The 26,892-nt window shown below is 36.8% G+C and overlaps 1 protein-coding gene across 7 annotated transcripts in view; it reads left to right on the forward strand.

The window, feature by feature from the left end:
* Positions 1–26,892, forward strand: part of WDR19 (WD repeat domain 19) — a 43,281-nt gene that overhangs the window by 1,090 nt on the left and 15,299 nt on the right. For 3 of the 7 annotated variants that reach the window (XR_009969214.1, XR_009969215.1, XM_062642429.1), the window contains exons 2-26: positions 434–525; positions 611–676; positions 3,511–3,636; positions 5,650–5,765; positions 6,360–6,475; positions 7,497–7,577; positions 9,690–9,802; positions 10,999–11,172; positions 12,297–12,367; positions 13,137–13,309; positions 13,403–13,517; positions 14,243–14,349; positions 14,761–14,883; positions 16,172–16,321; positions 16,845–16,992; positions 17,608–17,812; positions 18,389–18,548; positions 19,149–19,259; positions 19,514–19,623; positions 21,466–21,523; positions 23,109–23,255; positions 23,374–23,456; positions 24,223–24,306; positions 25,337–25,483; positions 25,906–26,030. Coding sequence is in view for 5 of the 7 variants with exons in the window: in XM_062642429.1 (XP_062498413.1) it covers positions 434–525; positions 611–676; positions 3,511–3,636; positions 5,650–5,765; positions 6,360–6,475; positions 7,497–7,577; positions 9,690–9,802; positions 10,999–11,172; positions 12,297–12,367; positions 13,137–13,309; positions 13,403–13,517; positions 14,243–14,349; positions 14,761–14,883; positions 16,172–16,321; positions 16,845–16,992; positions 17,608–17,812; positions 18,389–18,548; positions 19,149–19,259; positions 19,514–19,623; positions 21,466–21,523; positions 23,109–23,255; positions 23,374–23,456; positions 24,223–24,306; positions 25,337–25,483; positions 25,906–26,030 (3,001 nt within the window). In the remaining 2 variants the exon portion in view is untranslated. Of the gene's footprint in view, positions 1–433; positions 526–610; positions 677–3,510; positions 3,637–5,649; positions 5,766–6,359; positions 6,476–7,496; positions 7,578–9,689; positions 9,803–10,998; positions 11,173–12,296; positions 12,368–13,136; positions 13,310–13,402; positions 13,518–14,242; positions 14,350–14,760; positions 14,884–16,171; positions 16,322–16,844; positions 16,993–17,607; positions 17,813–18,388; positions 18,549–19,148; positions 19,260–19,513; positions 19,624–21,465; positions 21,524–23,108; positions 23,256–23,373; positions 23,457–24,222; positions 24,307–25,336; positions 25,484–25,905; positions 26,031–26,892 lie in introns of those variants that run through there. The other 4 variants (XM_062642430.1, XM_062642431.1, XM_062642433.1 and 1 more) reach the window with 4 other exon arrangements.

Raw genomic sequence — 26,892 nt, forward strand, 5'->3', positions numbered from 1 at the left:
TCGGTGTTGAGCTTGCAGTGGTTTGCACACTGAGGATGCTTTCTGGTCCCAGGCTTTTCCATGAAATTTAGAGAGCTTAACATTCTGGTCTTTGGACAGGAAGGGAGAGTCTGATGTTTCTGGAGGTTTTTTTATGACTGTAGGAGAAAAAAAAAAATACTAGTTGTGGTAGAGTCTCAGTAGTTCTCAATGCAGACTAGACCCAGCACTAGAAATCTTGGGTTTCCAGCACAAACCAAAAGATTTTTACTTGGAATTTTGCTACTTTGGTGCATTACAGCCGCCTGGAAGTTGCGTTGTGTTTGGGTTTTTGTTGTGGGTTTGTTTTTTTTTTTTCCTGTCACAGTACTCAGAGTTGCTAACATGCTAGGAACTACTGTTATAGGCTTACATTTGTAAGATGTGTAATTTCCCTCTTCTTTTTGTCTCCCAGCAAGTATTCAGCCTATCAGAAAAAGCTTGGTCTGGTTCCCCTGTGCAGTTTGCTTGGCAGAAAACTTTGGGAACTTTCCTTGCTTTAACAGGGTAAGATTACAAATATTTATTGCATTTCTCCATAGAAATCACTGATGAAGAAAGGGAATTATTCTCTATGTTTACCTTTTTCTAGAGGTGATAATGCTGTGAAAATTTTTGATCGTCATGGTCAGAAGAGAAATGAAATCAGCTTACCAGGGTAGGTGCTGAGATGGGTTTAAATTATTTTCTTTATTGTTTTCTTTAACAATGCTTCTCTTCTGGTGAGATGTTTGTACAATGTAAGAACTTTTTGGAAGAGCTATTATCTGTGGTGAACATCCCTGGAAAAGAAGACAAATTGATGAGCATGTATGGAGTCAAAGGCAGGAAAAGCTGAATTTATAGTAAGCTATCAAGGATAGTCAGAAAAACATATTCTTATACCCAAAGCACTCCTTATTAGTAATAAACTCAGTCTGCTTCATTAAAATGTGAGAAAAAGATCCGTCATACTAAGAAAGAACATAATGAGGTTGTAAACAATATCTCCATGTCATGCTGATAGCAACTGCATTCTTGCTGCTGTTGGTTTTCTAGTTATTTGTTATGACAGCCTCGCTGAGGAAAGATATCTTCTTGGTTTAGTGCTTTTGCTTATGTCACTGGCATAATGTATACTGTATATTGGCAATTTTGCTCCAGATCCAGACTGTACTTCTGAAGTGAATCTCAGCGGTTCTTCCTGTTTATCATACTTTGGTTCACAACAGAGAGTGGTGTTGGGAGTGTATGAACTAGATTTCTTTCAGGTGAAATTTAAAAGTCATGTTCTTTGAAAGATGCAGCCTAGCTGCTAACAATCAGTCCATAGGAGCAGGCTAGGTATGGCCCAGAGGAAACCTCCTTGAGTGCTAACACTGTGACATCCGGTCATCATACCATTTTGCTATATAAATCTACTTTTATTGGCACCATTACTACCTGATGTAGCAATAGTTTCATTTGTATACTCATTTCTTTCTAGTGTTTTACCTGCTCTTAGATTAAATCTTTGTGCAAATTCTTGATTTTTTTTTTATTTTTATTTTATTTCAAACAATCTGATACCTTTTGGTTAAGGTGGAGCCCTTACTCATGTCAAAACTCTCACTAAGGCTTTAAATCTGAAGTCTCTAATCTAGAAGTCTGACTTTTGTTTCCAGAATGTCACTTACATATTTCCGTATCATTGGTAGATACAAGCCAGAATTGCGTAGCTCCCCAAGACCTCTCTAGAAATCCAGTTTTTGCAGTTCATGGTAGTTGCCACCTTGCAGGAAACCAAGAGACACAGTTATTATTAATATTGCCTTTACCAGACTTGCCTGTAGCTCCTGCATCGTCTTGCTGTTCTGGTTAGGAGCTATTCATAATGTGGGCTGGCTATGTCAGTGTATTTTGCTTGGTACCACAGCCCATTTCGTTCTTCACTGTATCTTACACAAGGTATGATAAATGCTGTTTCTCTCTAGCAAACTGACAGATGTGAGCAAAGCTGTATAGAGTAAGTAGGTGAACTCCGAGAAGAGCTTGTGTTGGACTGAGGATCCTCTACTATCATGTGAGTTGGTGAGGAAGGGGAGGTCTACCTTACTGCTAGACCCTTACAGCACTACCTTATTGATGGACAGGATGACCCTTGCCTTCAGGGAAACATATAACATCTAAACCAGTTTTACAATAATGTTGCATTCTCATGGCAAGGAAGAGAACTTGTATAATAAACACATATACGAAAGCTTATTGAACTAATTAACATCTTCTTATGGTAATTTGAATAACACTGACTTTTTGAGGCCCACCAGCAAATCTTCTGCCTAGATTAGGTCATTCTTTTGTATTCTTATTTCCAGCCTCTCTCATTCTCTAATTATTACTATTAGAATAAAATTCAATTTTTGCAATATACAGTTTAAAGAAATAAATGTGCTTATATGGTTTTTCCCCTCAGGCCAAACTTTGCTTCTTTATTTGTTGGTTAACTGTTAACCAACTGTAGTTTTTAACTGCTGGGTCTCTCCTTATGTAAGAATGGAGTTCAGAATGTCAAATATTCTCTGCTATACTAGTTGATATTATAAGCATCTTCTTACTGTCATGTTGATAGAATTTGTTTTCTTTACTGTTTAGCAATCTGTGGTTTTCCCTGTTCTTTTATTCTTTTTTTCTTTTTTTTTTTTTTTATTGTATTTTTGTCCTTGTTATTCCTGCTCTTGATGATCTGATTGCCTGTGCAGTATTCATTTTGGAAATATACCATACTTAGTCTCTAGAGTAAACCGCTGAGATTTTGAAAAGATAGGAGAAACTGGAACTGAAGGCGTACTGGATTAGTTTACAGCAATGTATGTTTCAGTAGGACACTTCTGAAGTTGCTTTCATTAGGGGTTTTCATTTGAGTGGTAATGAGAGTGACATTTTTCACAGAGATAACTTTTTAACCTATTAACTTGCTTATCTAGAGAGGAGTGGTGTCAGATGGCATAGGTTCTTATACTGCTGTGTATGGTGCTTTAAATATTTGTTGTAAACAGCACTGTTTCCAATTCACTAGAGACTTGTGGGTAAGTCTGCCCTCCTCTTTATTCTGGCAACTATTTGCAAGTAGAGGTTTTTCCTGTTTCTGCATGAGTTTCTTGTCCAAGTTCATTGTGCTTTTTGAACTGTGACAGAAATAATCCCAGCAACTGAATAGCCTCTAACAAAATAGAACCTTACAAGAGATTTTCACTGTTTCTTGAAAACCAAGGTGGCAGTATTTCAAGTACTAGACTGTGGGCAGCAGTGTCTTTTCTGTGGCCTTCCTTTTGGCCCCTGTCATTTCAATGGCATTTGAGTAAGGATGTGGTTGCTATAAAAGTACACTTTGCAGATAAATCTGCAATCTGTCATGGGTTTGCTTGGGAGGCAAATGGAAGGACAGGCACTTCAGCTGAATAATTCATAGCTATTTCTATGAATTTACAAACATATTTTAACATCATTAGTGAAAGTTATTTGTTTTTTCTTCAGTAACTGTGTTGCTATGGACTGGGACAAAGATGGAGATACTTTAGCAATAATCGCAGACAAATCTAGTGCCATATTTCTGTGGGATGCAAACACAAACAAAACAAGCCAAGTAGACAGTGGAATGAGGTAAGATTTTATTTTTAAGGTATGTATTTGAAGATTTGGATCACTGAGGCTTGTTGGAGGATGTATTGCAGAAATCATCTTCTTATTGGAGTCCTCATAACACATATATTGTTAAACTAATATGCTACAGTTCATTGCTGAATTCTTTCTCATATGATTTGCTGGTTTTGCAGTGTTTGTGGTGGATAGGGGTTTGGGTCTGGTAGAGGTTTTGTTTCTTTTTTAATCATCAGCAGTGCTGAAGTCCTGAGGGAGCTTCTCTTCACTGTTTCCACTGTTCTTTCAATGTGGTAGCAACAAGGATGGGTATATTTTTTGTGTATTTGCACTGGTTACATTTTCTCCAAAGTATTCACACAAGTAAAATGGAGCTTTAAAGTAAGGGAAGTGATTTTAGCAGTGCTAGGATTTTTTTGCCCTTGGATTTATGAGGTGGCTAAAATGATATTCAAAAAATAGACTGGTTTAGGATGGGAGGAAATACCTGAGGTGGTCTTACTGTAAGGTTCAAATCCCTACCTTTCTGAATTTGGCCCCAGTCTTAAAACTGTTCCAAAATTTACATAACAATCAAGCACTGGGTTAACAAATAAGCTGGGTTTAACAATTAATTAAACTTTTCATTTCTTTGAATCTATTCCACTAAACTATTGCATTCCACATTAACATTCTGCCTGTAGGAAATTAATGTCTTGTGTTTGTTAGGACACTCACCTGACTAGGGAAACAGCTAATTTTGAATGCTGCTTCTATTTTATTTACATGAGTTGAAACAAGCATTCCTTCTGATTTAACCCTTCATTTCGAAATTTCCTTTGCGTGTATTTTGCGTGTTTTGTTTTCCCAAGTAGGGGTTTGGGGGTATTTTTTTAATAAATCAGTTTTAAACTACAGCTATTAATATAATGAAAACAATTTATGAAGATGCATATATCAATTTTATTGTGTGAAGGAACACATCTCTTCATGTGTGAACAAATATTTCGTGGGGAAGAGTAACTTGCCAATATGCAAGCAAAAAAGAGCATAGAAGGTACTTACCAGAATAGAGTATGCAGCTACTGCAGTTCCTTCATGATCTTTCTGTAAATTGCTTATTGGAGGCAATCCTGCTAATACAGGATTATATATAAAATGTAATCCTCCTGAAACAGGAGTATATATCAACTGAAGTGTCTAATCCTTTTGTCACAGTGTTATTGCTGAAGCAGAGTAAGCATAACCACTAAGATACATAAATGGTGTGATAATCAGGTGTCCTCTTCTTTTTAAAATTAGAAAAGCACAAACAAAACCCCTCACCCACAAACCTAATATATACTGGAGGTCATTTCATGTGTCAGTTAATATCTGAAATTTGTTTCAAATTGCTATTGCATGCTTACAGTAAGTTTAAAAAGATGGGAGAGTCATCAGTGGAAATAACTGCACTAATTAGAAAATTCTGAATAAAATTGTTTTCCTCAAGAGGCTTTTTTTAAAAACCTGATGTATAGTATCCTTAAGTATACCCTTAAGTATACTGCAGATAGGCCTTGCTGTATCAGAAACTCAAAGTTCTGAAAGTTAAAATGCCTCTTTCTGACTTTATTACATTGACTAGAACTAGACCTGTTCGCTTGGAGTTGGCTGAATCCATAGGATTATTGAAGTACAAAAAAAATACTGCTGAAAGTGGAAAATTTCACATACCTTCATGGTATCTCTGAGTGGTTTATAAGAACTGCATATGTGGCCAAATTACCTGAGATTCCATTCAAGACTGTTAATGTTTGCAGGCGCATTTCCATTTGTACAAGTCTTACTACATTACTTCATATAACTTGTTGCTACTTTCACTATTTTGTGTGCACTTAAATAATTCTAGTACTTGTAGAGAACATTTGTTAAATTTAAAATTTCTGCTTAGTCTGTGTGATTTCATAAACGTCAAGCCAAATATGCAGATGTTTTTATATGCAGGTACATGAAAGGACTCTTTACTATAGAAAGTAATTTTTTTCTTTCTTTTAGGGATGCAATGTCTTTCTTACTATGGTCTCGAGTTGGAACTTTACTTGCTGTTGGAACCTCAAAGGGAAACTTACTTATATATAACAGACAAACTTCTCGCAAGATTCCTGTTCTTGGTATGTGCTGGCTTGAAATCAAGCTTATGTATGTGAAAGTGGAATTTTACTAATATACTTAGATACCTTTTTAGTTCTGTGTATGAACATGCAAGTCACAAATGTATTCATATTCAACTTGCACCTTCTGTTCTGTTGTAATTACCTGAATATTTTTATAGTGTAGTAACTTAAAAATATATTGCACACGCCTGATACTGCCTCATAGGAAACCTGTGTTATCTTTCTTTGAAAGAATTTGCGTGGCTGTTCTTGTTGCCAAATTAGTTTTCCTTACCTGCTTAGAGTACCTCTGGACAGAAAGATTAAGGATATAGTACAGTCCCCAAAATTTACTGCAAGGAAATGGAAGAACAAGGGCTGTGCAAGTTCGTATAAGGTCAAAAGACTTACATCTGGGAATAGAGGATTTAAAAAAAAAAAACAAAAACAACCAAAAAACCAAAAACAACCCTCTCAAATTTGGAATTGCTCCTATAAGTTGTTTTGCATTCAGACAATCTGTGTTTGGGTGGCCAAATAGAGGGTATTTCCATCCCAGCTTTTCTTTATGGTTGTGTTCATTTGTGTTGCATAGGTTTCTTTCTTTTCCAGGTAAGCATACTAAGCGGATTACTTGTGGTTGCTGGAGTACTGAAAACCTTCTGGCTTTAGGCGGTGAAGACAAAATAATTACTATAAGCAATCAGGAAGGGGATACTATAAGACAGGTAATATTTATAAAACCCATTTGATTTCAAGGCATACATTAATACTCACGGTTACTGAGAAAGCTGGGACCAATGGGAGCTTATGCCTTTTCAATACTCCTACTTTCAAGGACAAGAAGCCTTTGGGAAGCCTCATGCAGGATGAAGGCATATCTAAACATCTGAGCCTCTGTATTATGCAGCTTGATTTATGATATTAGCATCTCTGCAATTCCGCTGTGGTCTTACCTAACCACACTTCTCTCATCCCCGATGTTGTTCTGTTTTACAAGAGGATCCTATGAATGCAGTCTTAAGTTGACTACCGCAGTAGCAGCGCTGGACAGCTCTCACATGACTGTTAGCATAGAATCAGCTAGGTTGTATAAAACCTTCAAGATCATCAAGTCTAACCATTCCCCAGCACTGCCAAGGCTGCAACTAAATCATGCCACTTACGGCCTCGTCTGTAAAGTTTGTGAACGCTTCCAGGGCTGGTGACTCCACCTGCCCTGAGCAGCCTGTTCCAGTGCTTGACCACCCTTTGCAGAAGAAACCGGTCTTAATCTCCAGTCTAAACCTCCCCTGGCACAGCTTGAGGCTGTTTCCTCTTGTCCTAACACTTACTACCTGGGAGAAGAGACCAGCCGTCTCCTGGCTTCATCCTCCTTTCAGGCAGTTGTAGAGAGCGATGAAGTCCCCCCTGAGCCTTCTCCAGATTAAAATCTGCCAGGTCCCTCATCTGTTCCTCATAAGACTTGCGCTTCAGGCCCTTCACCAGCTCCATTGCCCTTCTCTGGACCCACTCCAGCACCTCAGTGTCTTTCTTGCAGTGAGGGCCCCAGAACTCATGATAGCGTGTCATTATGATCCAAATGGAAGTTGTGTTTTCTCCAACTTTTTTCTTAGTTTTGATACTAAATGCAGTAACAACTCTATCCTTAACACTAGAATGAACAGAATGCAGAAATAATGCAGGTATTTGTCATGAATATTTGCTACTTTAACTGTTGATTTCTCAACCTGAACTTCTTTCTTGCAGACCTCAGTGAGCTCAGATCCCAGTGATATGCAGTTCTCAGTTATGAAGACTGATGAAAGAGTATCAACCAGGGAAAGCACAGTAAGAAGTCAATACAAAATACTGCTAAAAGTGTTCATCTGATGTTTCAGGGTTTCTGCTGACAACCAGTATGGGCCAGTAAGCAGTTTGTGCCTCCTTTATTTAAAATCTGGTGTTGGAAGATTTTTTTTTTTTACCCAAAAGCTTTCCTTTAAAGTAAAGCCATACACCTTTGTTCATTAAGATGTGTTCATGAAAAGTGCAGTGGTTAGCAATATGACAGGTAACAGGGCAGTTTTGTAGTCCTTGATCAGAGTAAACATTACTTAGCAGCAACTAAAAACATGGGTGTGTTATCAGCATTGTTCTCAGACTAAAGTTGAAAACACAGCACTGCACCAGCTACTGAGAAGGAGAAAAATAGTTACTACAGCTGAACCCATGACAGGTAGTTAACATAATAGATGGAGATGTGTGCAGGGACTTAAATAAATACATACAATATAAATACAGAACAGTATATGAAACGTGGCAGGTGAAAATGGAGCAGGACTGTCAAAATTGCAGAGATGCTGCCTTTCAGAGGGCTGATTTTCAGCTGCCAGTTTTGGAAACAGAACACTGCTGTCTAGTTTTTCATCTCATCATCAGTTAGACTAGAAGCCTCGATGGCAGTCTTCTAGTGTGTTTTCTTGCCTATGCCTAAATGGCTAGTTTTATTGTCTCCATCATCCTTCTTGGATGATTCAAAGTCCATCAGGTTGGTCAATGGTGAAGTACAGAAAAATGGGGTCATGATAACTGTTAGCAGAGCATGTTATTAAATGAAACAGTGAAGTACCAAGACAAAACAGAAAATCCATGGATAGAAAGGTGGTACTGTGTTAGAATTTGTCCAGATCTGTGTACTTATGCAACGTATTAAATTCTCGCAGAATCTATGGAGTATAGGTGTCAAAACCCCAATTTTTTCCCATGTTTACTTTGACAGACCTGTAGGAGTTTTTTTCCTCTTTGCATGGAGTGAAATGTTTTTTGTTTCCTAGGGAAATTTAATTAACAGGTATTTTGAAAATGCAGGCACCGAGGACTTCAGTCTTGATTTCTTCTGCCGCGTTCTGGAGTACACAGTAGTGTAGACTTCCCAGGGTTTTTTATTACAGCTCCCAAGTTTGCTCTACAATGTTAGGGAACATTCTGTGATTCTGTAGTTCTTGGTGTTTGTGCTTGGATGGTCTGTCAACAGCTCTTAAACCACATGGCATTTATTGTTGATCTAGGTACACTTTTTATATTTGAGGTAACATTGGGAATTATAGGTCAGAATTTGAGTTTGTAATTCTGGATTAATGAATTTTAGGTTAACACATGCCTTTATTCTCAGTTTAAAAATACCAGTGTTGTATTTCATTCTTCCAGCTCTTATTTTAGGAATAAACCATTGTCTGTTTTTCAGACAAGGAAAGTTGGAACAGCAGGTAATGTAAAGTAAATTTCTAAATAGTCCTTTAGAGCATCTTTGTCAAAGAATAAGGTGAAACAAGCTGCTCCTTCTTGCTCTAAAATAATTTCTAAAATAATCTTTAAAAAACCCCAAAGGTTACTCTGTCTTCCACTGTTACGTCAAACATCTCTATGGAATTCTTTAAATAAAATGCAGTCACTTAGAATTATATCAGACTGTAAATACTGCATGTTTAATACACACTGAGCAGGCTGTTTCTTTTGGAATTGTCTTTCTGTCTCTGAAATCTAAACAAATTACTTGAGATACCAGTGTTGTGATAGTCTTCTCTTCAACCTCGCAGATAAAAATTCTGTGGATCGAAAACCACATTGTAGTTCAAGTGAGAGTAGTCCAGCAGGGTAACTCCATATCAACTGCTGCCTCTTCCTCTGAAGAAATGGAGTTGACTTAATACTTCGGTAGGGGAAAGTCTTGAATTTGAGATGTGTTCTGCTGGGCTTGCATTTAGGTCTGTGAACCACTGGCTTACAAAGACACTATCCTGAAAATCTCATCCACTGTTGATAAAGATTCAGAATTAAGATCCCTCAGACTCTTAGGGATTATTAAAAGTCCTACATTTTGTCTTTTAGTGAAGATGTAGGGCTTTATTTTAAAGTGATGCCATTCTTATCAAGTTAATTTTTCTTTTCCTTCATTGGCAGGTAAGTGTAGTGGTCGGCAAGAAGACACTCTTTCTTTTTAATTTGAATGATCCTGATAACCCGATTGATCTGACATTTCAGCAGGCTTATGGCAGTATTGTATCCTACAGATGGTGAGCAGAATAACTTAATGAGGCATTCTGGTGTTAACAAGCTGAAGGCTTTCCCTGTAGTTCTGATAAATGCTGGATATCAAATCATATACACTGGATTTTTCTTGGATGTATTGTTGCCTTTTTAATAATTCTTTTCAAAACACAAGTCTACATTTTGTAATTATTTTACCTGGCAATTCAATGGCTATATAAAAGCAGTATTTTCAAATATAATTGCTGTTGGTATGCTCAGCTTTAGAACACTGATCCTATTGCTATCTTGACAGTAGCTTAGACTGAGGGGGTTATAGATTGTTTTGTAACTAACGAAAGATCTAGGGGTGGAGTTGTATCCTTCAGCCAGCTTGTTGGTTTACAAGTTGTGCAAAGTTCTATGTAATCCAATTGATAATTGTCCTTTGAAGAAATCCCAAGCTAGAAGTTCCAACTCTGTACTGAAAAATCAACTGTGCTTTTTCTGTATCTTTGAGTCCTGACACCATGTCTTTTAATGCCAGTTTGTTTATTCTTTTACACTACAACTGTGTAAGAAAACCTCTAGCTATATGCATCTTAATTTATGGCTGCATGTCTAACAAGGCATACCTGGACTGTTTCCCAGGCGGTGATTTCTTTGCAACTAAGCTGATGAAATATTGTTTGAATTCATCCTTACATGCTGTAACTATTTCTGCCTTAACCTCATTATTTCTACTTGACACTATGAAAAGTAAACAGACCATGTATTCACAAACACAGATTGTAGCTTTGGTTTGTCCACTTTTTTTGCAGTAGTATGCCTTAAGTGCACAGTGACTGGTATTACTATTTTTAGCATAGCTTTGATGGGACGAAGTCAGCCAGAACATTGAAATGAAAGTTTCTGTCTTATGGTATGCTTATTCCAGCAAAGATACTAGAGATCTTTCTCCTGGCATAACTGCCATGTATGCAGCTTGATGAAAGTGAAGTGGCATTATAGGATGTAGAAAAGTGAACTCTGGGTGGAAGCATGATTTTGTCCCTTAAGAATCTTTGGTTATTTTTTCCTTAATCTGTTTTATACTGTGGTGTTCTACGTTATATATATATAAATAATTTTATTATTTTTCCTATCTTCCTATTTTCCTTATCTCAGTAGTCTGAAAGAAAATGCATTTTGCACATTGCATAAATAGGTCTCTTTTCCTAATTGTTGGGTTTTTTTGCAACAGGTATGGTGATGGCTACATTATGATTGGTTTCTCACGAGGGTGTTTGGTAGTAATCTCTACACACATTCGTGAGATAGGTCAAGAAATCTTTCAAGCTCATAATCATAAGGATAATCTAAGCAGCATTGCTATATCACAGTCATTAAACAAAGCTGCATCGTGTGGAGACAATTGGTAAGTGGTAGATTTATACATGAAGAATGGAATTCATCTCACTTAACTGTAGCTGTTAAGCATTAAAGCTAGGCTCCCCAAGGCCTCCAAAGGCTTCAAGGCTGCTGAAGAAGTCAAGACAGAGGAGGTGAGAGGAGCTGCTCCATGGAACTACCTCTCTGCCTGAAGTTAGGAGAAGCTAATTTTTGGCCAGAATTTCTGCAATTGTAATTAACCACAACAGTAAAGGTTATTCCTTTTGATTCTTTCTTTTTCTGTTATGATACTTGGCTACAAAGTTGATTGGACATAAACATCAGCTTAGCGATAGGAGAACATTTAAAACTGTACTGAGTATGTCGATATCCTCCTCCCTGGTGTTTGGTCTTACCTGCAGTCTAGACAAACGTATAAATGTGTAAGCACTTAAGGAAAAAAAAATAGTGTGGAGTTTCCCCAAAATAGGTTGTACTTATGATGGAGTAGCTCCTTTAGCTCCTTGTCTGCTACTCCCTGCTTCTGTGATACCCGAATTCTTTAGCAAAAACAGAGCTGAATGGTAGTAGGAGTCAGACTGTTCTGTCTGTCCTCAGTTCTTGCACTTGTCTTATGACACTTGCACATCAAGAGTGGTACAACTATGAGCAAAACATGGTGCAACTTCAAGCACTTCAACTGTTGTACAATAAGTGTTATTTCTTTAAGGAGTTCTTTAGCATATTGAGTAATATGGCAGCATAAGTAAACTCTTATTCTGTCCCTTTTTATGTGAGGCAGGATTGAAAGCTAGTTTTTTAAGTCTGTGTTTCAAGCAATGTTTGTCCATCAGGATTGTGTTTCTAACCTAAGCTGTATTGTAACAGGTCAAAAGGGACTAAGTGTGTTGTGTTTCCTGCTCCCAAGCTCTCTTGAATTGGATTTGTGCCTTTTTCCTCAAATTTTGGTTCTCTGAGCAAATCTTTATGTACAGTGATAGTGATATACTATTTAGGGTGATGGAGAATAATGAGTGTCTGTTGCTTTTCAAGAAACAGAAGGCATTTTGAATTTCTCTCTGTTTAGGCTGTCTTGATTGGGTTGGGTTTCTTCCAGTTCATGATGACTGAAATTTAAATTGGTGAGAATGACTGTTTATTTTGTTGTAGCATTAAAATTCATGACCTGTCAGACCTGAGAGAAATGTATGCCATAATAAGCTTGGATGATGAAAACAAAGGTATGTCAAAAGTCTCCGTGAGGACAGAAATTATTATAAATCAGGTAAAACAGAATTTTGATGGTGACTCTGTTTACATGGATGAAAGTACTGTTGTAGGAAAAAACTGTAAATATAGCACTTACCATAAATTCTTTCTTTCTCAGCTTGTATTTATTAGGTGACACACAGATAAATGGGGATGTATTTTGTTTTGTCTGTTCAAAGTATAGAGAAGTACAGCTCTCAGAATATTCAATTTGTTAATGTTTTCATTTTTCAAATCTGTAATACAGTATATTTAGATTACTAAAATAATTCCTTAACTGGCTTCTGCTTCTTTACGGGGTTTTTTGGTGGTTAGGGTTTTTTTTGTGCTTTTCAGTATCACTTGTACTGGCATATAGACACTTAATCTGTTCTCATCCTGATACACATGATTTGTACCTGTGGCTTCCAGAACTTTCTTACAAGATTCTGTTCTTGGGTAATAAGATACCACTATTATCTCTTCCTGTAGTATCCATAAATGCTTCAGTTATTGCCAACTCTTCACTTCTAGGAAGATTCTAAATTAGTATGTTATGGGTTTAGTTTGAGTGATTCCAGTTGGTCTTGGAGTTCTGTTAATTGGTTATGTTTGAGTACATTAGTACTCATTCATATTCCTAGATACGAATTCCTACCGTTTTCACATTTTAAAGCAAAATAATTGTTTCTTGGTTTTAGTAGTAGAAGATTTATTTTTATTTTCATTTTTTTTCCTCCCAAAACCTTGTGAATGTTTTAGGTGTAGACAAGCTGGCTTGGACAGATGATGGACAGTTGTTGGCAGTATCTTCACGAATAGGATCCCTCCATGTTTTCTTGACAAAACTTCCAATCCTTGGAGATGCTTGCAATACACGGATTGCATACCTCACTTCCCTTCTTGAAGTTACTATAGCAAATCACGTGGAGAGAGTATGATAACTTTTTCCTTTTAAACTTCATTTAGATACAAGTAAAGTAAGTATTAGTAGTGGATGAAAATGGTTTTGTTTTGTTTTCTTACAGGAGCTACCAGTCACAGTCTCTGTTGAAGTAGAGCCAAGTTTTGTGGCTATTGGTGTTTATCATTTGGCTGTAGGAATGAACAATCGGGCTTGGTTTTATGCACTTGGAGAGAATAGTAAGCATAAATTCAGTTCTTTAAAAATTACTGCATCATTGTGTTTTATGAATTCAGTGTTGTGTTTAGGAGTTCTGAACATTACACATTGTACAGTAACAACTTGAATTGCCATATGGTCTTGTTAGGACCAGATAATGATCTTCACAGGCTGAAGCAGTTATGACAACACATTGTAAATAATAGAAATAAAACTTTAGGTTCAAGGTAGTGGTAATAAAATGTAGAATGTTTCTTGTTTCTTTTTTCAGGTCATGTTAACCAATGCAAGACTTTTAGGCTTTTGAGACATTATTGGACAGTGTCTTTAAATATGAAGTTTGGCAAAGTACCTGGGGACTATATGATCAGAGGGTTTAAGCTTGTAAATTGGTAGATGTTCATGTTGCTTGCATGGGGCAAAGTAGAATGGCTATGCTATGTCCAAATTTTAGACAGTGGATTTAAAGTTTTCTTGCCTCTTTATGCATCAACTTTTTTGACTAATATTCCATTAATCAAAACTGTAAAAATACTAGTCAGAGTTGCATAGGAAGAGAGTTTTTTGTACTTTCTAACCAGTTTTCTGACTGCTAAGAAGAAAGTCTGTTTACATGTGACACATCCCCTCTCTGCTTAGCTGTGAGTTTTTTCACACCAGGCTACTGGGCTGCGGATTTAGACAAGCGAAGACTTATACAAAATAAAATATTTTTATCTTTTTATTTTCTGTTTTAATTTTTTAGATGTAAAAAAGCTTAAAGATGTGGAGTACTTGGGGACCGTAGCAAGTATGCACCTTAATTCCGATTATGCGGCTGCTCTCTTTGAGGGTAAAGTCCAGTTGCATATGGTAAGAGCTCTGGCAATTTTGAGTGCTGAAGTAATGAGTTGATCTAAGCTGAACAAGTTAATGTTTTAATTTAAAAAATGAGATAAAATTGAACTTCTGTTAATGGAGGTAAAAAAAATAAAAATTCCTTAGAATTTTCTACTGGCTAATAAAATATAAAGGTGACTTCCTGTAGGCTTTAGAACTACAACCTAGTCTGAAACAGGTGAAGAAAAAGTGTTTCCTTATGAACTGTTTAACAAGTTTTAATTAAAAAATCTCTGGGGGAATGTGACAGAAGCAGGTGCTGGGGTTCTGAGGGATGCGCAGGTTTGTATTAATCTCCTTTCCTTACAGTTTGGTACAGGCAAAAGTATGATACTTCATTGTTAACAGTAGGGTTTTTCAAGTCATTCTGTTCTTTATAATTAGGTAGAAGGTGAAGGTTTGGATGCTCAAGAAGAACGAGAAACTCGACTCTTCCCAGCAGATGATGATAAATACCAGATTTTGTGCCATGCTTTAACTAGTGACTTCCTCATATATGGTACAGATGTGAGTATTGCTTCTGTCTGAATTATTTGGATTATTACCTATACTTTTAGGAAGAAAAAAAAGGTTCTGAGAAGTTTACAATGGATTATTTTCTATGCAAGAACTTTATGCAAATATAGTCAAATTTACATTCAAGTTCCTTTACTATTGCATTTATATAAGTTGCATTGTCATGAAGATCAACGCTTGCTTTTACTAGTGTTTGTTGCAAAGCACTGATTTTAATAGCAGAATTTAATTCTATTGCATTAGTGAAAGGGTTGCAATCAAAATGTCTTCCAGATAAAAGAAAAAACATGTCACTTTTCTTTGCAAATTTGTTTATTTAGGTGGTGATGTGATAGGTGTGGACAAAAAGATACTGGGGTAAACAAGTGTGATAGCATAAATGGAAGTCATTACTTATTATAGAAGCCTTTGCCTGAAGAGAATTTTTTTTAGGCGATTCAACAAAGATGGGAATTAGGAGGGCACTGAAGAAGGATGTGAACATGCTTATGGATTTTTCTGGAGATTTTCCTGTGCATGAGGAGTATTTTCTGGTACTGGAAATACAGGGCGCATTTAGCATTGTAGTACTGTGCTCTTTGTGACACAGCTTTTTGTGACATAGGCTGATGTATTGTCCTTAGAGGAAAGGCAGACTCACTATCTCTGGTGTTATCACTCTTTTGGTAACTTGAGTGGTTTTGCAGCAGCTGAGGGCTTTCCTACTTCCTCAGTACCTGAACTGGTACTAATAAATTGAAAGTACTAAATTCACAACTGATCAATTTGATGATGCAGATTTTGCAATTGACATCAGAAGATTCCTTTTACTTTTCTTCTTTGTGCAACAGATTGAAATAAGCATTAATCACAAATCAGTTTGATTGCTTTCCCCCCCTGAATTATGTACATTTGTTCTCATAATGTTTCTCCCTTGGAGGCAGATTTTCCAGGTTTGTGTGAAGGTTAAGCTTCTCCCAGTGGCGAGGCAGGCATTTCCTCTTTGGAGAACAGGAAATACAGCATAACATGTGAGATAAACAACAAATACAATAGAAACCTCAAACCTCCAACTCCTTACCCCCCCTCCCCCCAAAAAAAACCTCAATTTTCCTGTCCTGCCCAAAACCAGCTGTAAATGAAGAAGGAAGACAAAAAAAAAGCCCTGGAAGTATTTTTCTTTAAAGCTAACTCTTTGTGCTCAGCACTCTTAAAAATCAGAGAAACTACAGCTAAGTTAGTTATCTGCATGCCACTTACTGATATCATTATTAGCTTTTTTTCTGTTATTTCTTGTTAGACTGGAGTTATTAATTATTTCCACATCGAAGACTGGCAATATGTGAATGAATATCGGCATTCTGTCAGCGTGAGAAAAGTTTTTCCAGATCCCAATGGAACCAGATTGGCTTTCATAGATGACAAAAGTGATGGCTTTGTCTACTGCCCAGTAAGTTAGTGTGGGATACCCATACAATTATATTTACAAGCAGGCTCTTCAACTAGATGGTGTTTCAATAAACTTTTTGTCAAATCCAATGTGTATGCTGGTAGGAGAAATTGGCAAGAAGGCTTGAAGATAATGATAATGTAAAAAAGTTAAATCCATCATGTGAGATCAGGACAATTTCATTATACTAAGTTCCTGATGAGTAGTTTCAGAACTGTATGTGTGTGCATTCAAATACAGATATTTTAGCCCATTAACAAGTTCTGCCAGTTTCACTGCCTGTCCCCCTACCTTTTCTCTAAGAAAAGTAATTAACATTTACATAATGTGCATTTTCTTCATTTACTTCCCTTCTGATTTGAACTATTATGTTATTTAGAGTTGCTGCTTATAAGAAAACTTTTTCTTAATTTTTCATATTTCTGCACTATTTATATTCTTTCTTTTTAATCATAACTGAGATGAATATTTGGTTTGTCTCCTTAGCCATTTGCTAGTAATTTTATTATTGCATTGTTTGTAGGTAAATGATAGATTATATGAGATTCCAGACTTCTCACCAAATATTAAAGGAATCCTGTGGGAACACTGGCCAATGGATAAAGGTGTTTTTGTTGCTTTTGATGATGATAAAGCATACACCTACGTTTTTTATAAGGATGCCATTCAAGGTAATGTAAATGCTTTTAAAAACTTACTCACTCTTTCAGTTGATAAAGTAAAACGTGTTCTGAGTCTTCATTTGTCTTAAATATTTTTATAATGCATGTACAAATAAACAGTAGTACAGAAGCTTTGTAGTACAACTGGTAGGAAACTAGTTGCTTTGTGGGTTTCTCTTTAAAGCTCTAGCAAAGCATTTTGGTCCTAACTCCCTAAGCTTCTTGCTGTTACAGTCTTTTATCTGAAATTTGCACTTTGTGCTTCAAAATTATATTTTGGAATGTTAATGATAAGATTTTAGGAGCAGGGTGACAAAACTTGCATTCACTTACAGTTAACCAAAATCATAGAAATTTCTGTCTTTTTTGCAGAGAAACATTAAGAAATATACTGACAAATACTTGGCAAATGATGGTACTAGTTTAGAAGATTTATGTTATTTATGTATATTTACTTTACTGAAAAATATGTGCTGTGCAGTTGATGGCGAGTACCAGAATTGGACACCTTGAATTAATGCCCTGCAAGTCTACATTATTTCAGCTGTGACTGTTTGCTACACTTCTTACCACGTAGGGGTATTTTAAATGATGTCTTCTTTTCCTCCTGATCTTTGAATCTAGGATCAAAGATTATTTTGGCAGGTGGCACAGAAGTCCCCTTTTCCCACAAGCCTTTGTTGCTGTATAATGGAGAATTAACTTGTCAGACTCCGAGTGGGAAAACAAACAATATGTATCTGAGCACTCACAGGTTCCTTGGCAATTTGAAAGACTTGGGACCTAATGAGCTGACACAAATGCTTACTCAGACTTTAACGTTGAAAAGGTACATCTGTGTTTTAATTATATTGTGTAAATTGTTTTCTTCGGTGCTTATAGCTCAGTATAGCATATCCTGGTGATTTAAAAGTGTGATGATGAATATTGATAAATCAGATTGATCCATGAGTCCATGTAGCTGTCTATACAGACCAAGCTGAATAATTGGCCTAGTGGTGCTTTATTTGTTTTCCACTGTCAAGTAAAAGCTGACAGTTTTTTTCAGGACTGCTTCAGAGTTCTATGACGGTGTCTCTTCCAAAACTGGCCAAAGGTGCTTGTACATACTCCCCACTGTAATGAAGCAATGTAAAATCGTTATAATGGAAGGAATGCCAGAGTAGGGAAAGCAGATGATTTCCTGAAGAAGTGAGGTAGAAACAGGAGAAACAGAACTGTTAAGTTATGCGTTTGTATTTCTCCTTTCTTCCTGACACCTCTCTCTCTCCGTGGCTTAGAATTAAATGCTTTTCATCTGTTCCCTACCATAGTATTAGGAAAAAAAAGAGTCGAGAGGGAATTTTATGTTTGACTAATACCTAAAATTAAAATAGTTTTAATAATGTTGTTTTACCTTGTAAAGGTTTTCTGAAGCATGGGAGTTGTGCAGACTTCTGAATGACCAGTCTGGGTGGAATGAGCTGGGCAAAGCTTGCTTATATCATATGGAGGTGGATTTTGCAATACGTGTTTATCGGACATTTGGTAATGCTGGGATGGTGATGTCACTAGAACAAATAAAGGTAAAATGTAAAGTCCCCTTTAAATAGGAAATATGGTGATTTAATTCTTCTTTAAGAATTGCTGAGTTCTTATTTTCTGGTGATTTTGGTGTTTGGTTTGTTGGTTTTTAAAGTAGAAGGTGAATTATTTTCAAGGGAGTTAATAGTTACTGAGGAGAAAATGTCCAAACAATGTAACTCTTGTTTTTTTCTTTAAGTGGTTGCAGTCTCTACTGGAATGCACAACATGCCTTTCTGCATTTGCTTGAAAATATTCATGTCTTGGGCATTTGGAAGCTCTGTTCTCCTTTGTCATTTTTAAGAAAATGTTTAAGGCCACTATTATTAATTAAAAAAAAAAAGTGATATATCTAAAAGTGTATGAAATACTACCCTAAGAATATAGTTCCACAAACTGCAGTTTGGACAGTGTTAGCTGTAGTGACTTTGAGTTCCAGTAAGAAAGTGAGGGCTTTTCCTTGGTTTGTAGAATCCATTCAACACACATGGTTGTAGAATACAAAACTGTTTTGTTTTGATGTGCTTACTAAATTATTTTACTTACAACAATATTTTTTTTTTCTCTTGGACTACTTTTGCACCTATTACATCATTTTACAGGGAATAGAAGAGCACAACCTTTTAGCAGGACATCTTGCCATGTTTACTGGCGATTTTAATCTGGCTCAGGATTGGTATCTGGCATCCTCCTGTCCTGTTGCTGCACTTGAGGTATTCATTTAAGATGTGTAAATGTTTTGCAGATGCTTTCATCTCCACCTTAATGTTGGACTGTTTCACCTTCTGATAATTCTGCCCTTTTGTGGTTTTGTTCTTGCCGTTTTGTGACTGTCAGATACTCTTTTAGGATGAATTCAAATTACCTGAATCTTTCTAGAACACTAGCTCTACATTTGTATTTAGAATAACATAAGGTTCAGAATTTAATACTTGCATCAGAAAATTTTACTGTTCTTTGTTAATAGATGCGAAAAGACTTGCAACACTGGGACAGTGCACTTCAGCTGGCTAAGCGTTTGGCTCCAGACCAGATCCCTTTCCTATCAAAGGAATATGCAATGCAGCTTGAATTCACGTAAGTTCTCCTGTAAAGTTGCAGTGTAAGAAGATTAAACCAATACTCATGCTCACTAGAAGAATATAAATTGAGATACAATTGAGGTGCAAGGTCCTGCACCTGGGTCAGAGCAATCCCAGGCACAGCTACAGGTTGGGCAGAGAAGAGATTCGGAGTAGCCCTGTGGAGGACTTGGGGGCGTTGGTCAATGAGAAACTTAACATGAGCCAACTTCAGTGTGTGCTCGCAGGCCAGAAAGCCAACTGTATCCTGGGCTGCATCAAAAGGAGCATGACCAGCAGGTCAAAGGAGGCGATCCTGCCCCTCTACTCTGCTCTCGTGAGACCTCACTTGGAGTATTGTGCGCAGTTCTGGTGTCCTCAACATAAAAAGGACATGGAACTGTTGGAACAAGTCCAGAGGAGGGCCCTGAGGATGATCAGGGGACTGGAGCACCTCCCGTATGAAGACAGGCTGAGGAAGTTGGGGCTGTTCAGCCTGGAGAAGAGAAGGCTGCATGGAGACCTCATAGCAGCCTTCCAGTATCTGAAGTGGGCCTATAAGGATGCTGGGGATGGACTCTTCATTAGGGGCTGTAGTGATAGGACAAGGGGTAACGGGTTAAAACTTAAACAGGGGAAGTTTAGATTGGATATTAGGAAGGAGTTCTTTACTGTAAGTGTGGTGAGGCACTAGAATGGGTTGCCCAAGGAAATTGTGAATGCTCCATCCCTGTGTTGAAGGCCAGGTTGGACAGAGCCTTGGGTGAGATGGTTTAGTGTGAGGTATCCCTGACAATCTTAAGGGTCTTTCCAACCCTAATTATTCTGTGATTCTGTGAGATTCTGTGAATCTGTGATTGTGAGATACATCAGCTAACTACATTGCTGAGAGAGGATTCTGTGAGGTCTTGCAGCTATAGTATAAAGAAGAGTAGTTTTATAAGGAATACCTCATGCTAGAGACATATGTTAGCAAATAATAGTTACTTTTGATTAATTTCACTATACTTGGCTTCTTTGCAGCTGGAAGATGCACTATATAATATGATCATCTACTGACTAAATACTTTCTTGCAAGCAAGTTGGTGGAAAATAAAATTCACACCATTTAACACTTCTTACATTGGACAAAAGCCTTGCCTTTTGCCTTTCTTTCATTAAATACCCATTAGCCTTCATTTTCTTACATATTATAGGTAGGTGAGTGTCAGATTTCAAGGCTGTCAGTCCCTGAAAGAGAGAAGGTTTTAACCAGTTGCCATGATTTTAGAAAGATTTTCTAGATAATTCTTCCCAGATGAAATCTGGTTTAAATGTCTAAACCAAGAGGAAAAACTCATCTATTAATAGAGTTGTTAGACAACTCTGTCTCCCTGGCACTGAGAGAGGACAGTTGTTGGTCACAGAAAGGAGGAAGGAACAGAGGCATCTGAAGCAATGCAACCATCTGTAACTTGAGTTCTGAATGTATTTGAGGAAAAAAACTGCCTTCATTTTTATGTTGTAAAAATTCAAGAATAATTCTAGAAGGTTAGTTTCATTTATCTCACAGAAAAATAAGGAAGTAGGGATGAGATTACTGAGGTGTATTGTGCAGATAGGTTATTTTCCTGTCTTTCAAGGGAGATTTATTGGTCTCACTATAATGAAATTGAGAGACAGACTACATCTTTGGCTAATAGCTTGATAAAGTGCTAAGAAAGTGCCATGAGTAACTGTCCATCTTTTGCATACTTCACATACTTGTACGGTCATTATGTCTAAAGCAGGACAGATACATGTATAATCTGTATGGTAGGAAGGTAACCATCTCTTTCTAGTAAAACTATTCTCTGTGTAACTTCCAGTTTTCTTTTAGGGGTGATTATAGTAATGCTCTGTTGCACTATGAGAAGGGAATCACAGGAAATAATAAGGTAATTCCATTTTACTAATGATAGCATTTGTATTATCATACTACACATTGTCATGTTTCAGACTCACTTGAATTCAGGTGGGTTTTTTTATTCCACTCTAAGTCTGTATGAGTGTTTCATTTGGGATAGTAGTCTTCACACTTCTCTTATTTTTAATACACAGAATGATGCTTTCTCTAGGTGTAAAGCATTATTGACATTATATTAACATGGCATAACTAGATTTAGGTTTTATAATTTGAGCAGTTTCATAATAGACATGCAAATGTCAGAAAATACTGCTTGGGTTTTCATTGTTATAACAAAGGTCCTAATAATTCTTTCTGTTATTCTTTATTGAATTGTTATCTATATAAAGACAAGCAAGGATTGTGTTAGAAGATTAACATTGTACTCAGTAGATCCTTCCTTATTCTGGCATTGTTTCCCCTAACATAATAATATGGATAGGGCTTTGTGCAACCTGGTCTAGTGGAAGGTGTCCCTGCCCATGGCAGAGGGGCAGGAACTAGATGAGCTTTAAGGTCCCTTCCAACCCATACCATTCTATGATTCTATGATAATATTGTCTATTAAGCAACTTAAATCATAATTAGGGAACATAATCAGAGAAATAGCAACATTTCTGAAATCAAGCCATTTGGCCTTAAGAAGCATCAGTGGCCTTACCACTTACAAAAAAATATTAAAGGAAATATCCTGCTTGTAGTTTCTTTTTTCTCTCCTGTTGGTTTTAGAGGAAAAATGAGAGTAGTACTGAGCTGTCTGTAAAGCGTATGTATGTGTTGTGGTTTAAACCCAGTCAGGTAATTCGTTCGCTCACTTCCCCCCCTTTCTTGCCCTCCCCCTGCTCTCGGAGGGACGGAGAGAAGAATCGAAAAGAATGCAACTCCCACGGGTTGAGATAAGAACAGTTTAGTAACTAAGGTATAACACAAATCACTACTGCTACCACCAGTGATAATAATGATAAAGGAAATAACAAGGGAAGAGAATACAACACCTCACCACCAGCCGACCGATAACTCGCCCCCCAAGCCCGACCAAGCTCTGACCGATACCTCCTCCAACCCTGCAGTCTCCCAGCCCTTCCGGCTCACTCCCAGTTACATCCTGGGCATGACATGCTGTGGTATGGAATACCTCTTTGGTCAGTTTGGGTCAGGTGTCCTGTCTCTGCTTCCTCCTGGCTCCCCCTCCTCCCTGGCAGAGCATGAGGCTCACAAAGTCCTTGGCCAAACCAAAATATCCTTGTTATCAGCTCTGTTCCCGAGCTGAAAGTCAAAACACTGCCCTGCACCAGCTACCAAGAAGGAGAAACATGACTGCTACTGCTGAACCCAGGACAGTATGCTTGGTCTGGACAGATCTTGTAAGTAAAATGTAAAAATTAAAGCTTAAGAAAAGAACTAAGCTGAGTTCTAAGTGACAGCTGTAGCTAGGCAAGAATTTTGAGACAAAAATTGACTTTGTGAAGTCTGTGTAATGTTTTGTTAATTTGCTTCAGTGCTTAGTTACTGTGGCTTTTGTGACCTGGTATTTCTAATGTATAATGTATAGTTACTGCTTTTCATTTGATTGCCAGTACCAGGATCATGATGAAGCTTGCCTTGCTGGAGTGGCTCAAATGTCTATTCGAGTAGGAGATATCCGTCGAGGGGTAAACCAGGCCATTAAACATCCCAGTAGGTTGCTAAAGAGAGACTGTGGAGCTATTCTGGAGAATATGAAGGTATTCAAAAGAGTTAATAAAGCTAAACCTGAATAAGTGAAATCATTAAGCTATTTGTTGCTTATTTTTTTTTTATTTTAATTTAGAAATGATGTTTTAATGATTTCCAATATTGTAGCAATTTTCAGAAGCTGCTCAGCTCTATGAAAAGGGACAGTATTATGACAAGGCAGCATCAGTGTACATCCGATGTAAAAACTGGTAAGTGCTGTTTTCAGGGAAGTGGTGTATTTCAAAGAACTTGCTATGGTACTTTTTGGAAAGGAAGGATTCTCTGAATAGCACAACTGTCTCATTGAGTATGTTTCATTGATTTTATTGTTCCTTCACCCAAGCTGAAACAAGAGCAGTGTTCTCTCAGAAGCTTCTGTTGTTTTAAATAGAGTCTTATTGTAAATGGGAGATAGTCTTCCTTTTTTCTTTTTTCTGTTATGTTTAGTTACCTGCAATTTCAAATACTTAATGTGCGTGTGCACATGCAGACACGTGCACTGAATTCAGTAATTCTATTTGTGTAGTTACTATTTAGTTCATTAAATTCCTTCAGTTATAAAATACATTAAGTACACAATCATGAAAGTATTCACAGCTGCACCTGTACTGTTGGCATTCTGTTCTCTTCACATTCTTTCAGATTACAGTTTTAATACAGTGCTGCTTGTTCTACTCTAGATTAAGTAGAGAATATTGGATGTAAAAATGGTTGGTCTGGCACTTATACATCTCAAACTTAATGAGAAGATACTGTCCTTCGTTAAGCCTGTACCTTCATAAAGCAGTCTGTAATTTCCAGTTCTTTTATCTATAAAGTGCAGCTTTTTGAGACTATTAAAGTGCCTTCAAAGCTTATACATTACATGCACTTAGTTCTTTTTTAGCCTTCTTTTAGTGTTGGTATAAATATGCCTGTTTTACTGGAGAAAATTTGAAACCAGATATATTTATTAAATAACAATTGTCTTTCTAGGGCAAAGGTTGGTGAACTTCTTCCTCATGTTTCATCTCCAAAGATTCACCTACAATATGCAAAGGCCAAGGAAGCAGATGGCAGGTGAGTTTTAATCCTTATGTTTTTTATAAAAGTTATTGTTTGCTGTCGTTATCGATGTTATTAGATATTACCCTTTTAAAAAACAAACTTAAAGACAGGCTTTAAATTTTGCAGAAAACAGCCTTGTGAAAATGCATTCTGAAATACGTAAACTTAAGGTGTCATGTAAGGATTTTAAATGTAATCTAAGGACCTTCCATTAGTATCAAAGATGTGTTTCTAATTTACTGTTTTCCTGTCTAAGTATTAATATTTTTTACCAAAATCATTAAAATACACTGTGTATTGAATTCCACTTAGCAAAATATTGAAGAGTTTGCTTTGTTTCTAATGACTCCTCACCTGTGATTTTTATATGACATTCAAAGGGAATAGTCGTGAAAGAATTTTTTTCATTCTAGAACCAAATTACTTAATGGCTGCACTTGCAAAATATTGAATAATGTGAAATTATTGGCTGAAATGAAAGCCCAAAATAGGTTATATGTAATCACACAATGTAGGTTCTACTTGTCTTTACCCATCAGTAAATGTGCTTCAGAATAATGATACTTTATAAACAGGACCAAAGCTAAATGTCTGCATTGATGAGACTAGAAAATATTATTTGTGTCAGTTGTGTAGTGTGAGAATGAGAAATCTCTTGATCTTGTTTACAGAACAGAAATCTCGTTTTTTACATTGTACAACTAGCTATCGTCTGTTTTTTTATTATTTTCTCACTCTGAAGTGATTTCATACAGAACTAATGGAACAGATGAACTGCTTTTAAGATATACCAAAAGAGATGCTAGCAAAGTAGGTCAAAAATAGTATCGTGGTAGAGATTTCTCTGCCTTTCATTCTTCCAAGAAAAAATGAAATAGAGCAAAAAAAAAAGCATAGTAATTGCAGAACAAGGTTATTACATGCAAACTGAAAGGAAGGTGTCACAGAATAACCTCTTAGCAACAAAATACTTTCTTTCACACCTTATTGTAAGGAGTTATTTAAAAGTTAGAAAAACTGATGTGGAACCATCATTTTACAGGTACAACGAAGCTGTGATAGCTTATGAGCATGCGAAACAATGGGATAGTGTAATTCGACTATATTTGGATCACCTCAATAATCCTGAGAAGGCTGTTAATATTGTGAGAGAAACACAGTCTCTTGATGGAGCAAAGATGGTGGCCAGGTAACAGTCATACACTGCAGGCTAAAAAAATGGTGGAAGGGACCATACCTATTGGAAGCTGCTGAGGCTTGCTGACATACCAGACTCTAGTTATTGGTACTTGGCCAATGACTATATTTCAGTTTATTGATTTGAGTTCTGTAAAATTTGGACAGCTGAGCAGGTGCTGATTTTTTTTTTTTTTTCCTTCTTTTTAACTTTCTGATTAAAATTGTATTAACCTGAAGTTTAAACAATAATGAAAGTTGTCATACTGTATTATTTATGCTGTTAATTTTAGTAATATATTTTTTAGTAAAAAATATATAAAAGATATAAATGTATCATATTGGTGTGCCACAAAACATGCTATATTTCTAAAACATTTAATGTAGTCATTATGCTCATTAGTATTAAGGCATTAATTTGTTCATTCTTCTTAGATTCTTCCTCCAGCTTGGTGACTATGGTTCTGCCATCCAGTTCCTAGTCATGTCCAAGTGCAATAATGAAGCTTTCACATTAGCTCAACAGCACAATAAGATGGAGATTTATGCTGATATCATCAGTGAGTATTTCAAGTTAATAGTTTGCTGTTCTTTTAATTGGTTTAAACTGATTTCAAGTCATAAGACAAGGGGTGTGACGTTTTGTTTCCCAGACTTTCCATTTCCAGTCACCATGGACATTTTTGGCAAATCTGTGTCTGATTCAGGCCTACAAGCTAGGCTTTGCTTTCAGCTGAGGTATCTCCCTTGGTCTTCAGTCTAGGTTGTTTTCAGATTTTGTCTGTGCTGAAGATTTTTCTGTTTGTCCATAGAGATAAAGTATTTGTCTAGACTGTGCTGCTTGTGTTCATTGAGGGATCCCTTTCTTTGACCTTGATACATTTAGTACCGCTTTTCCAAAACTAACACTTTTACTGGGACAGTTCTTGATTTTTATCCTTTTTCCATACTTCCAGCTCTTTCCTTAAATATGTATAGCACTTGCATTTTTTTTCTTTTTTGTTTTTTTTTTCTTTAAGGCCCTTTGTAACACCCTCTTGTCTCAGTGGGAGATAAAAAGGAGACCTGACTGAGAAGCTGACTTACATGTCAGGCCATGTCCTGGGTTCAGCTGTAACAGTTATTTTTCTCCTTGTTAGTAGCTAGTGCAGTTCTGTTTTTGACTTTAGTCTGAGTCAGTGGCCAGCTTCTCAATTTGCAATAAATGTAGTAATTTTTCACCTGTGTCAGGCACCATTCCTTGCAAAGAGTTCCACATGCATATCTACCAAATTCTCTCATATTTTCAAGTAATCTCTTCCTTTAAAAAACATACTTGTTACAAAGGTTTTAAAAACTTGGCAGCAGCTAGCTTAGTGATGCATTGTGGCAGCTGCTTGTCAAGGTAGCCACTATTGTTCTGCTGCTCCTTATGCTCTTTTC

Source organism: Pezoporus occidentalis, unplaced genomic scaffold (assembly GCF_034315485.1).
Source record: "Pezoporus occidentalis ecotype Australia unplaced genomic scaffold, CSIRO_AGI_Poc_V1 ctg71, whole genome shotgun sequence".
NCBI lineage: Eukaryota > Metazoa > Chordata > Aves > Psittaciformes > Psittacidae > Pezoporus > Pezoporus occidentalis.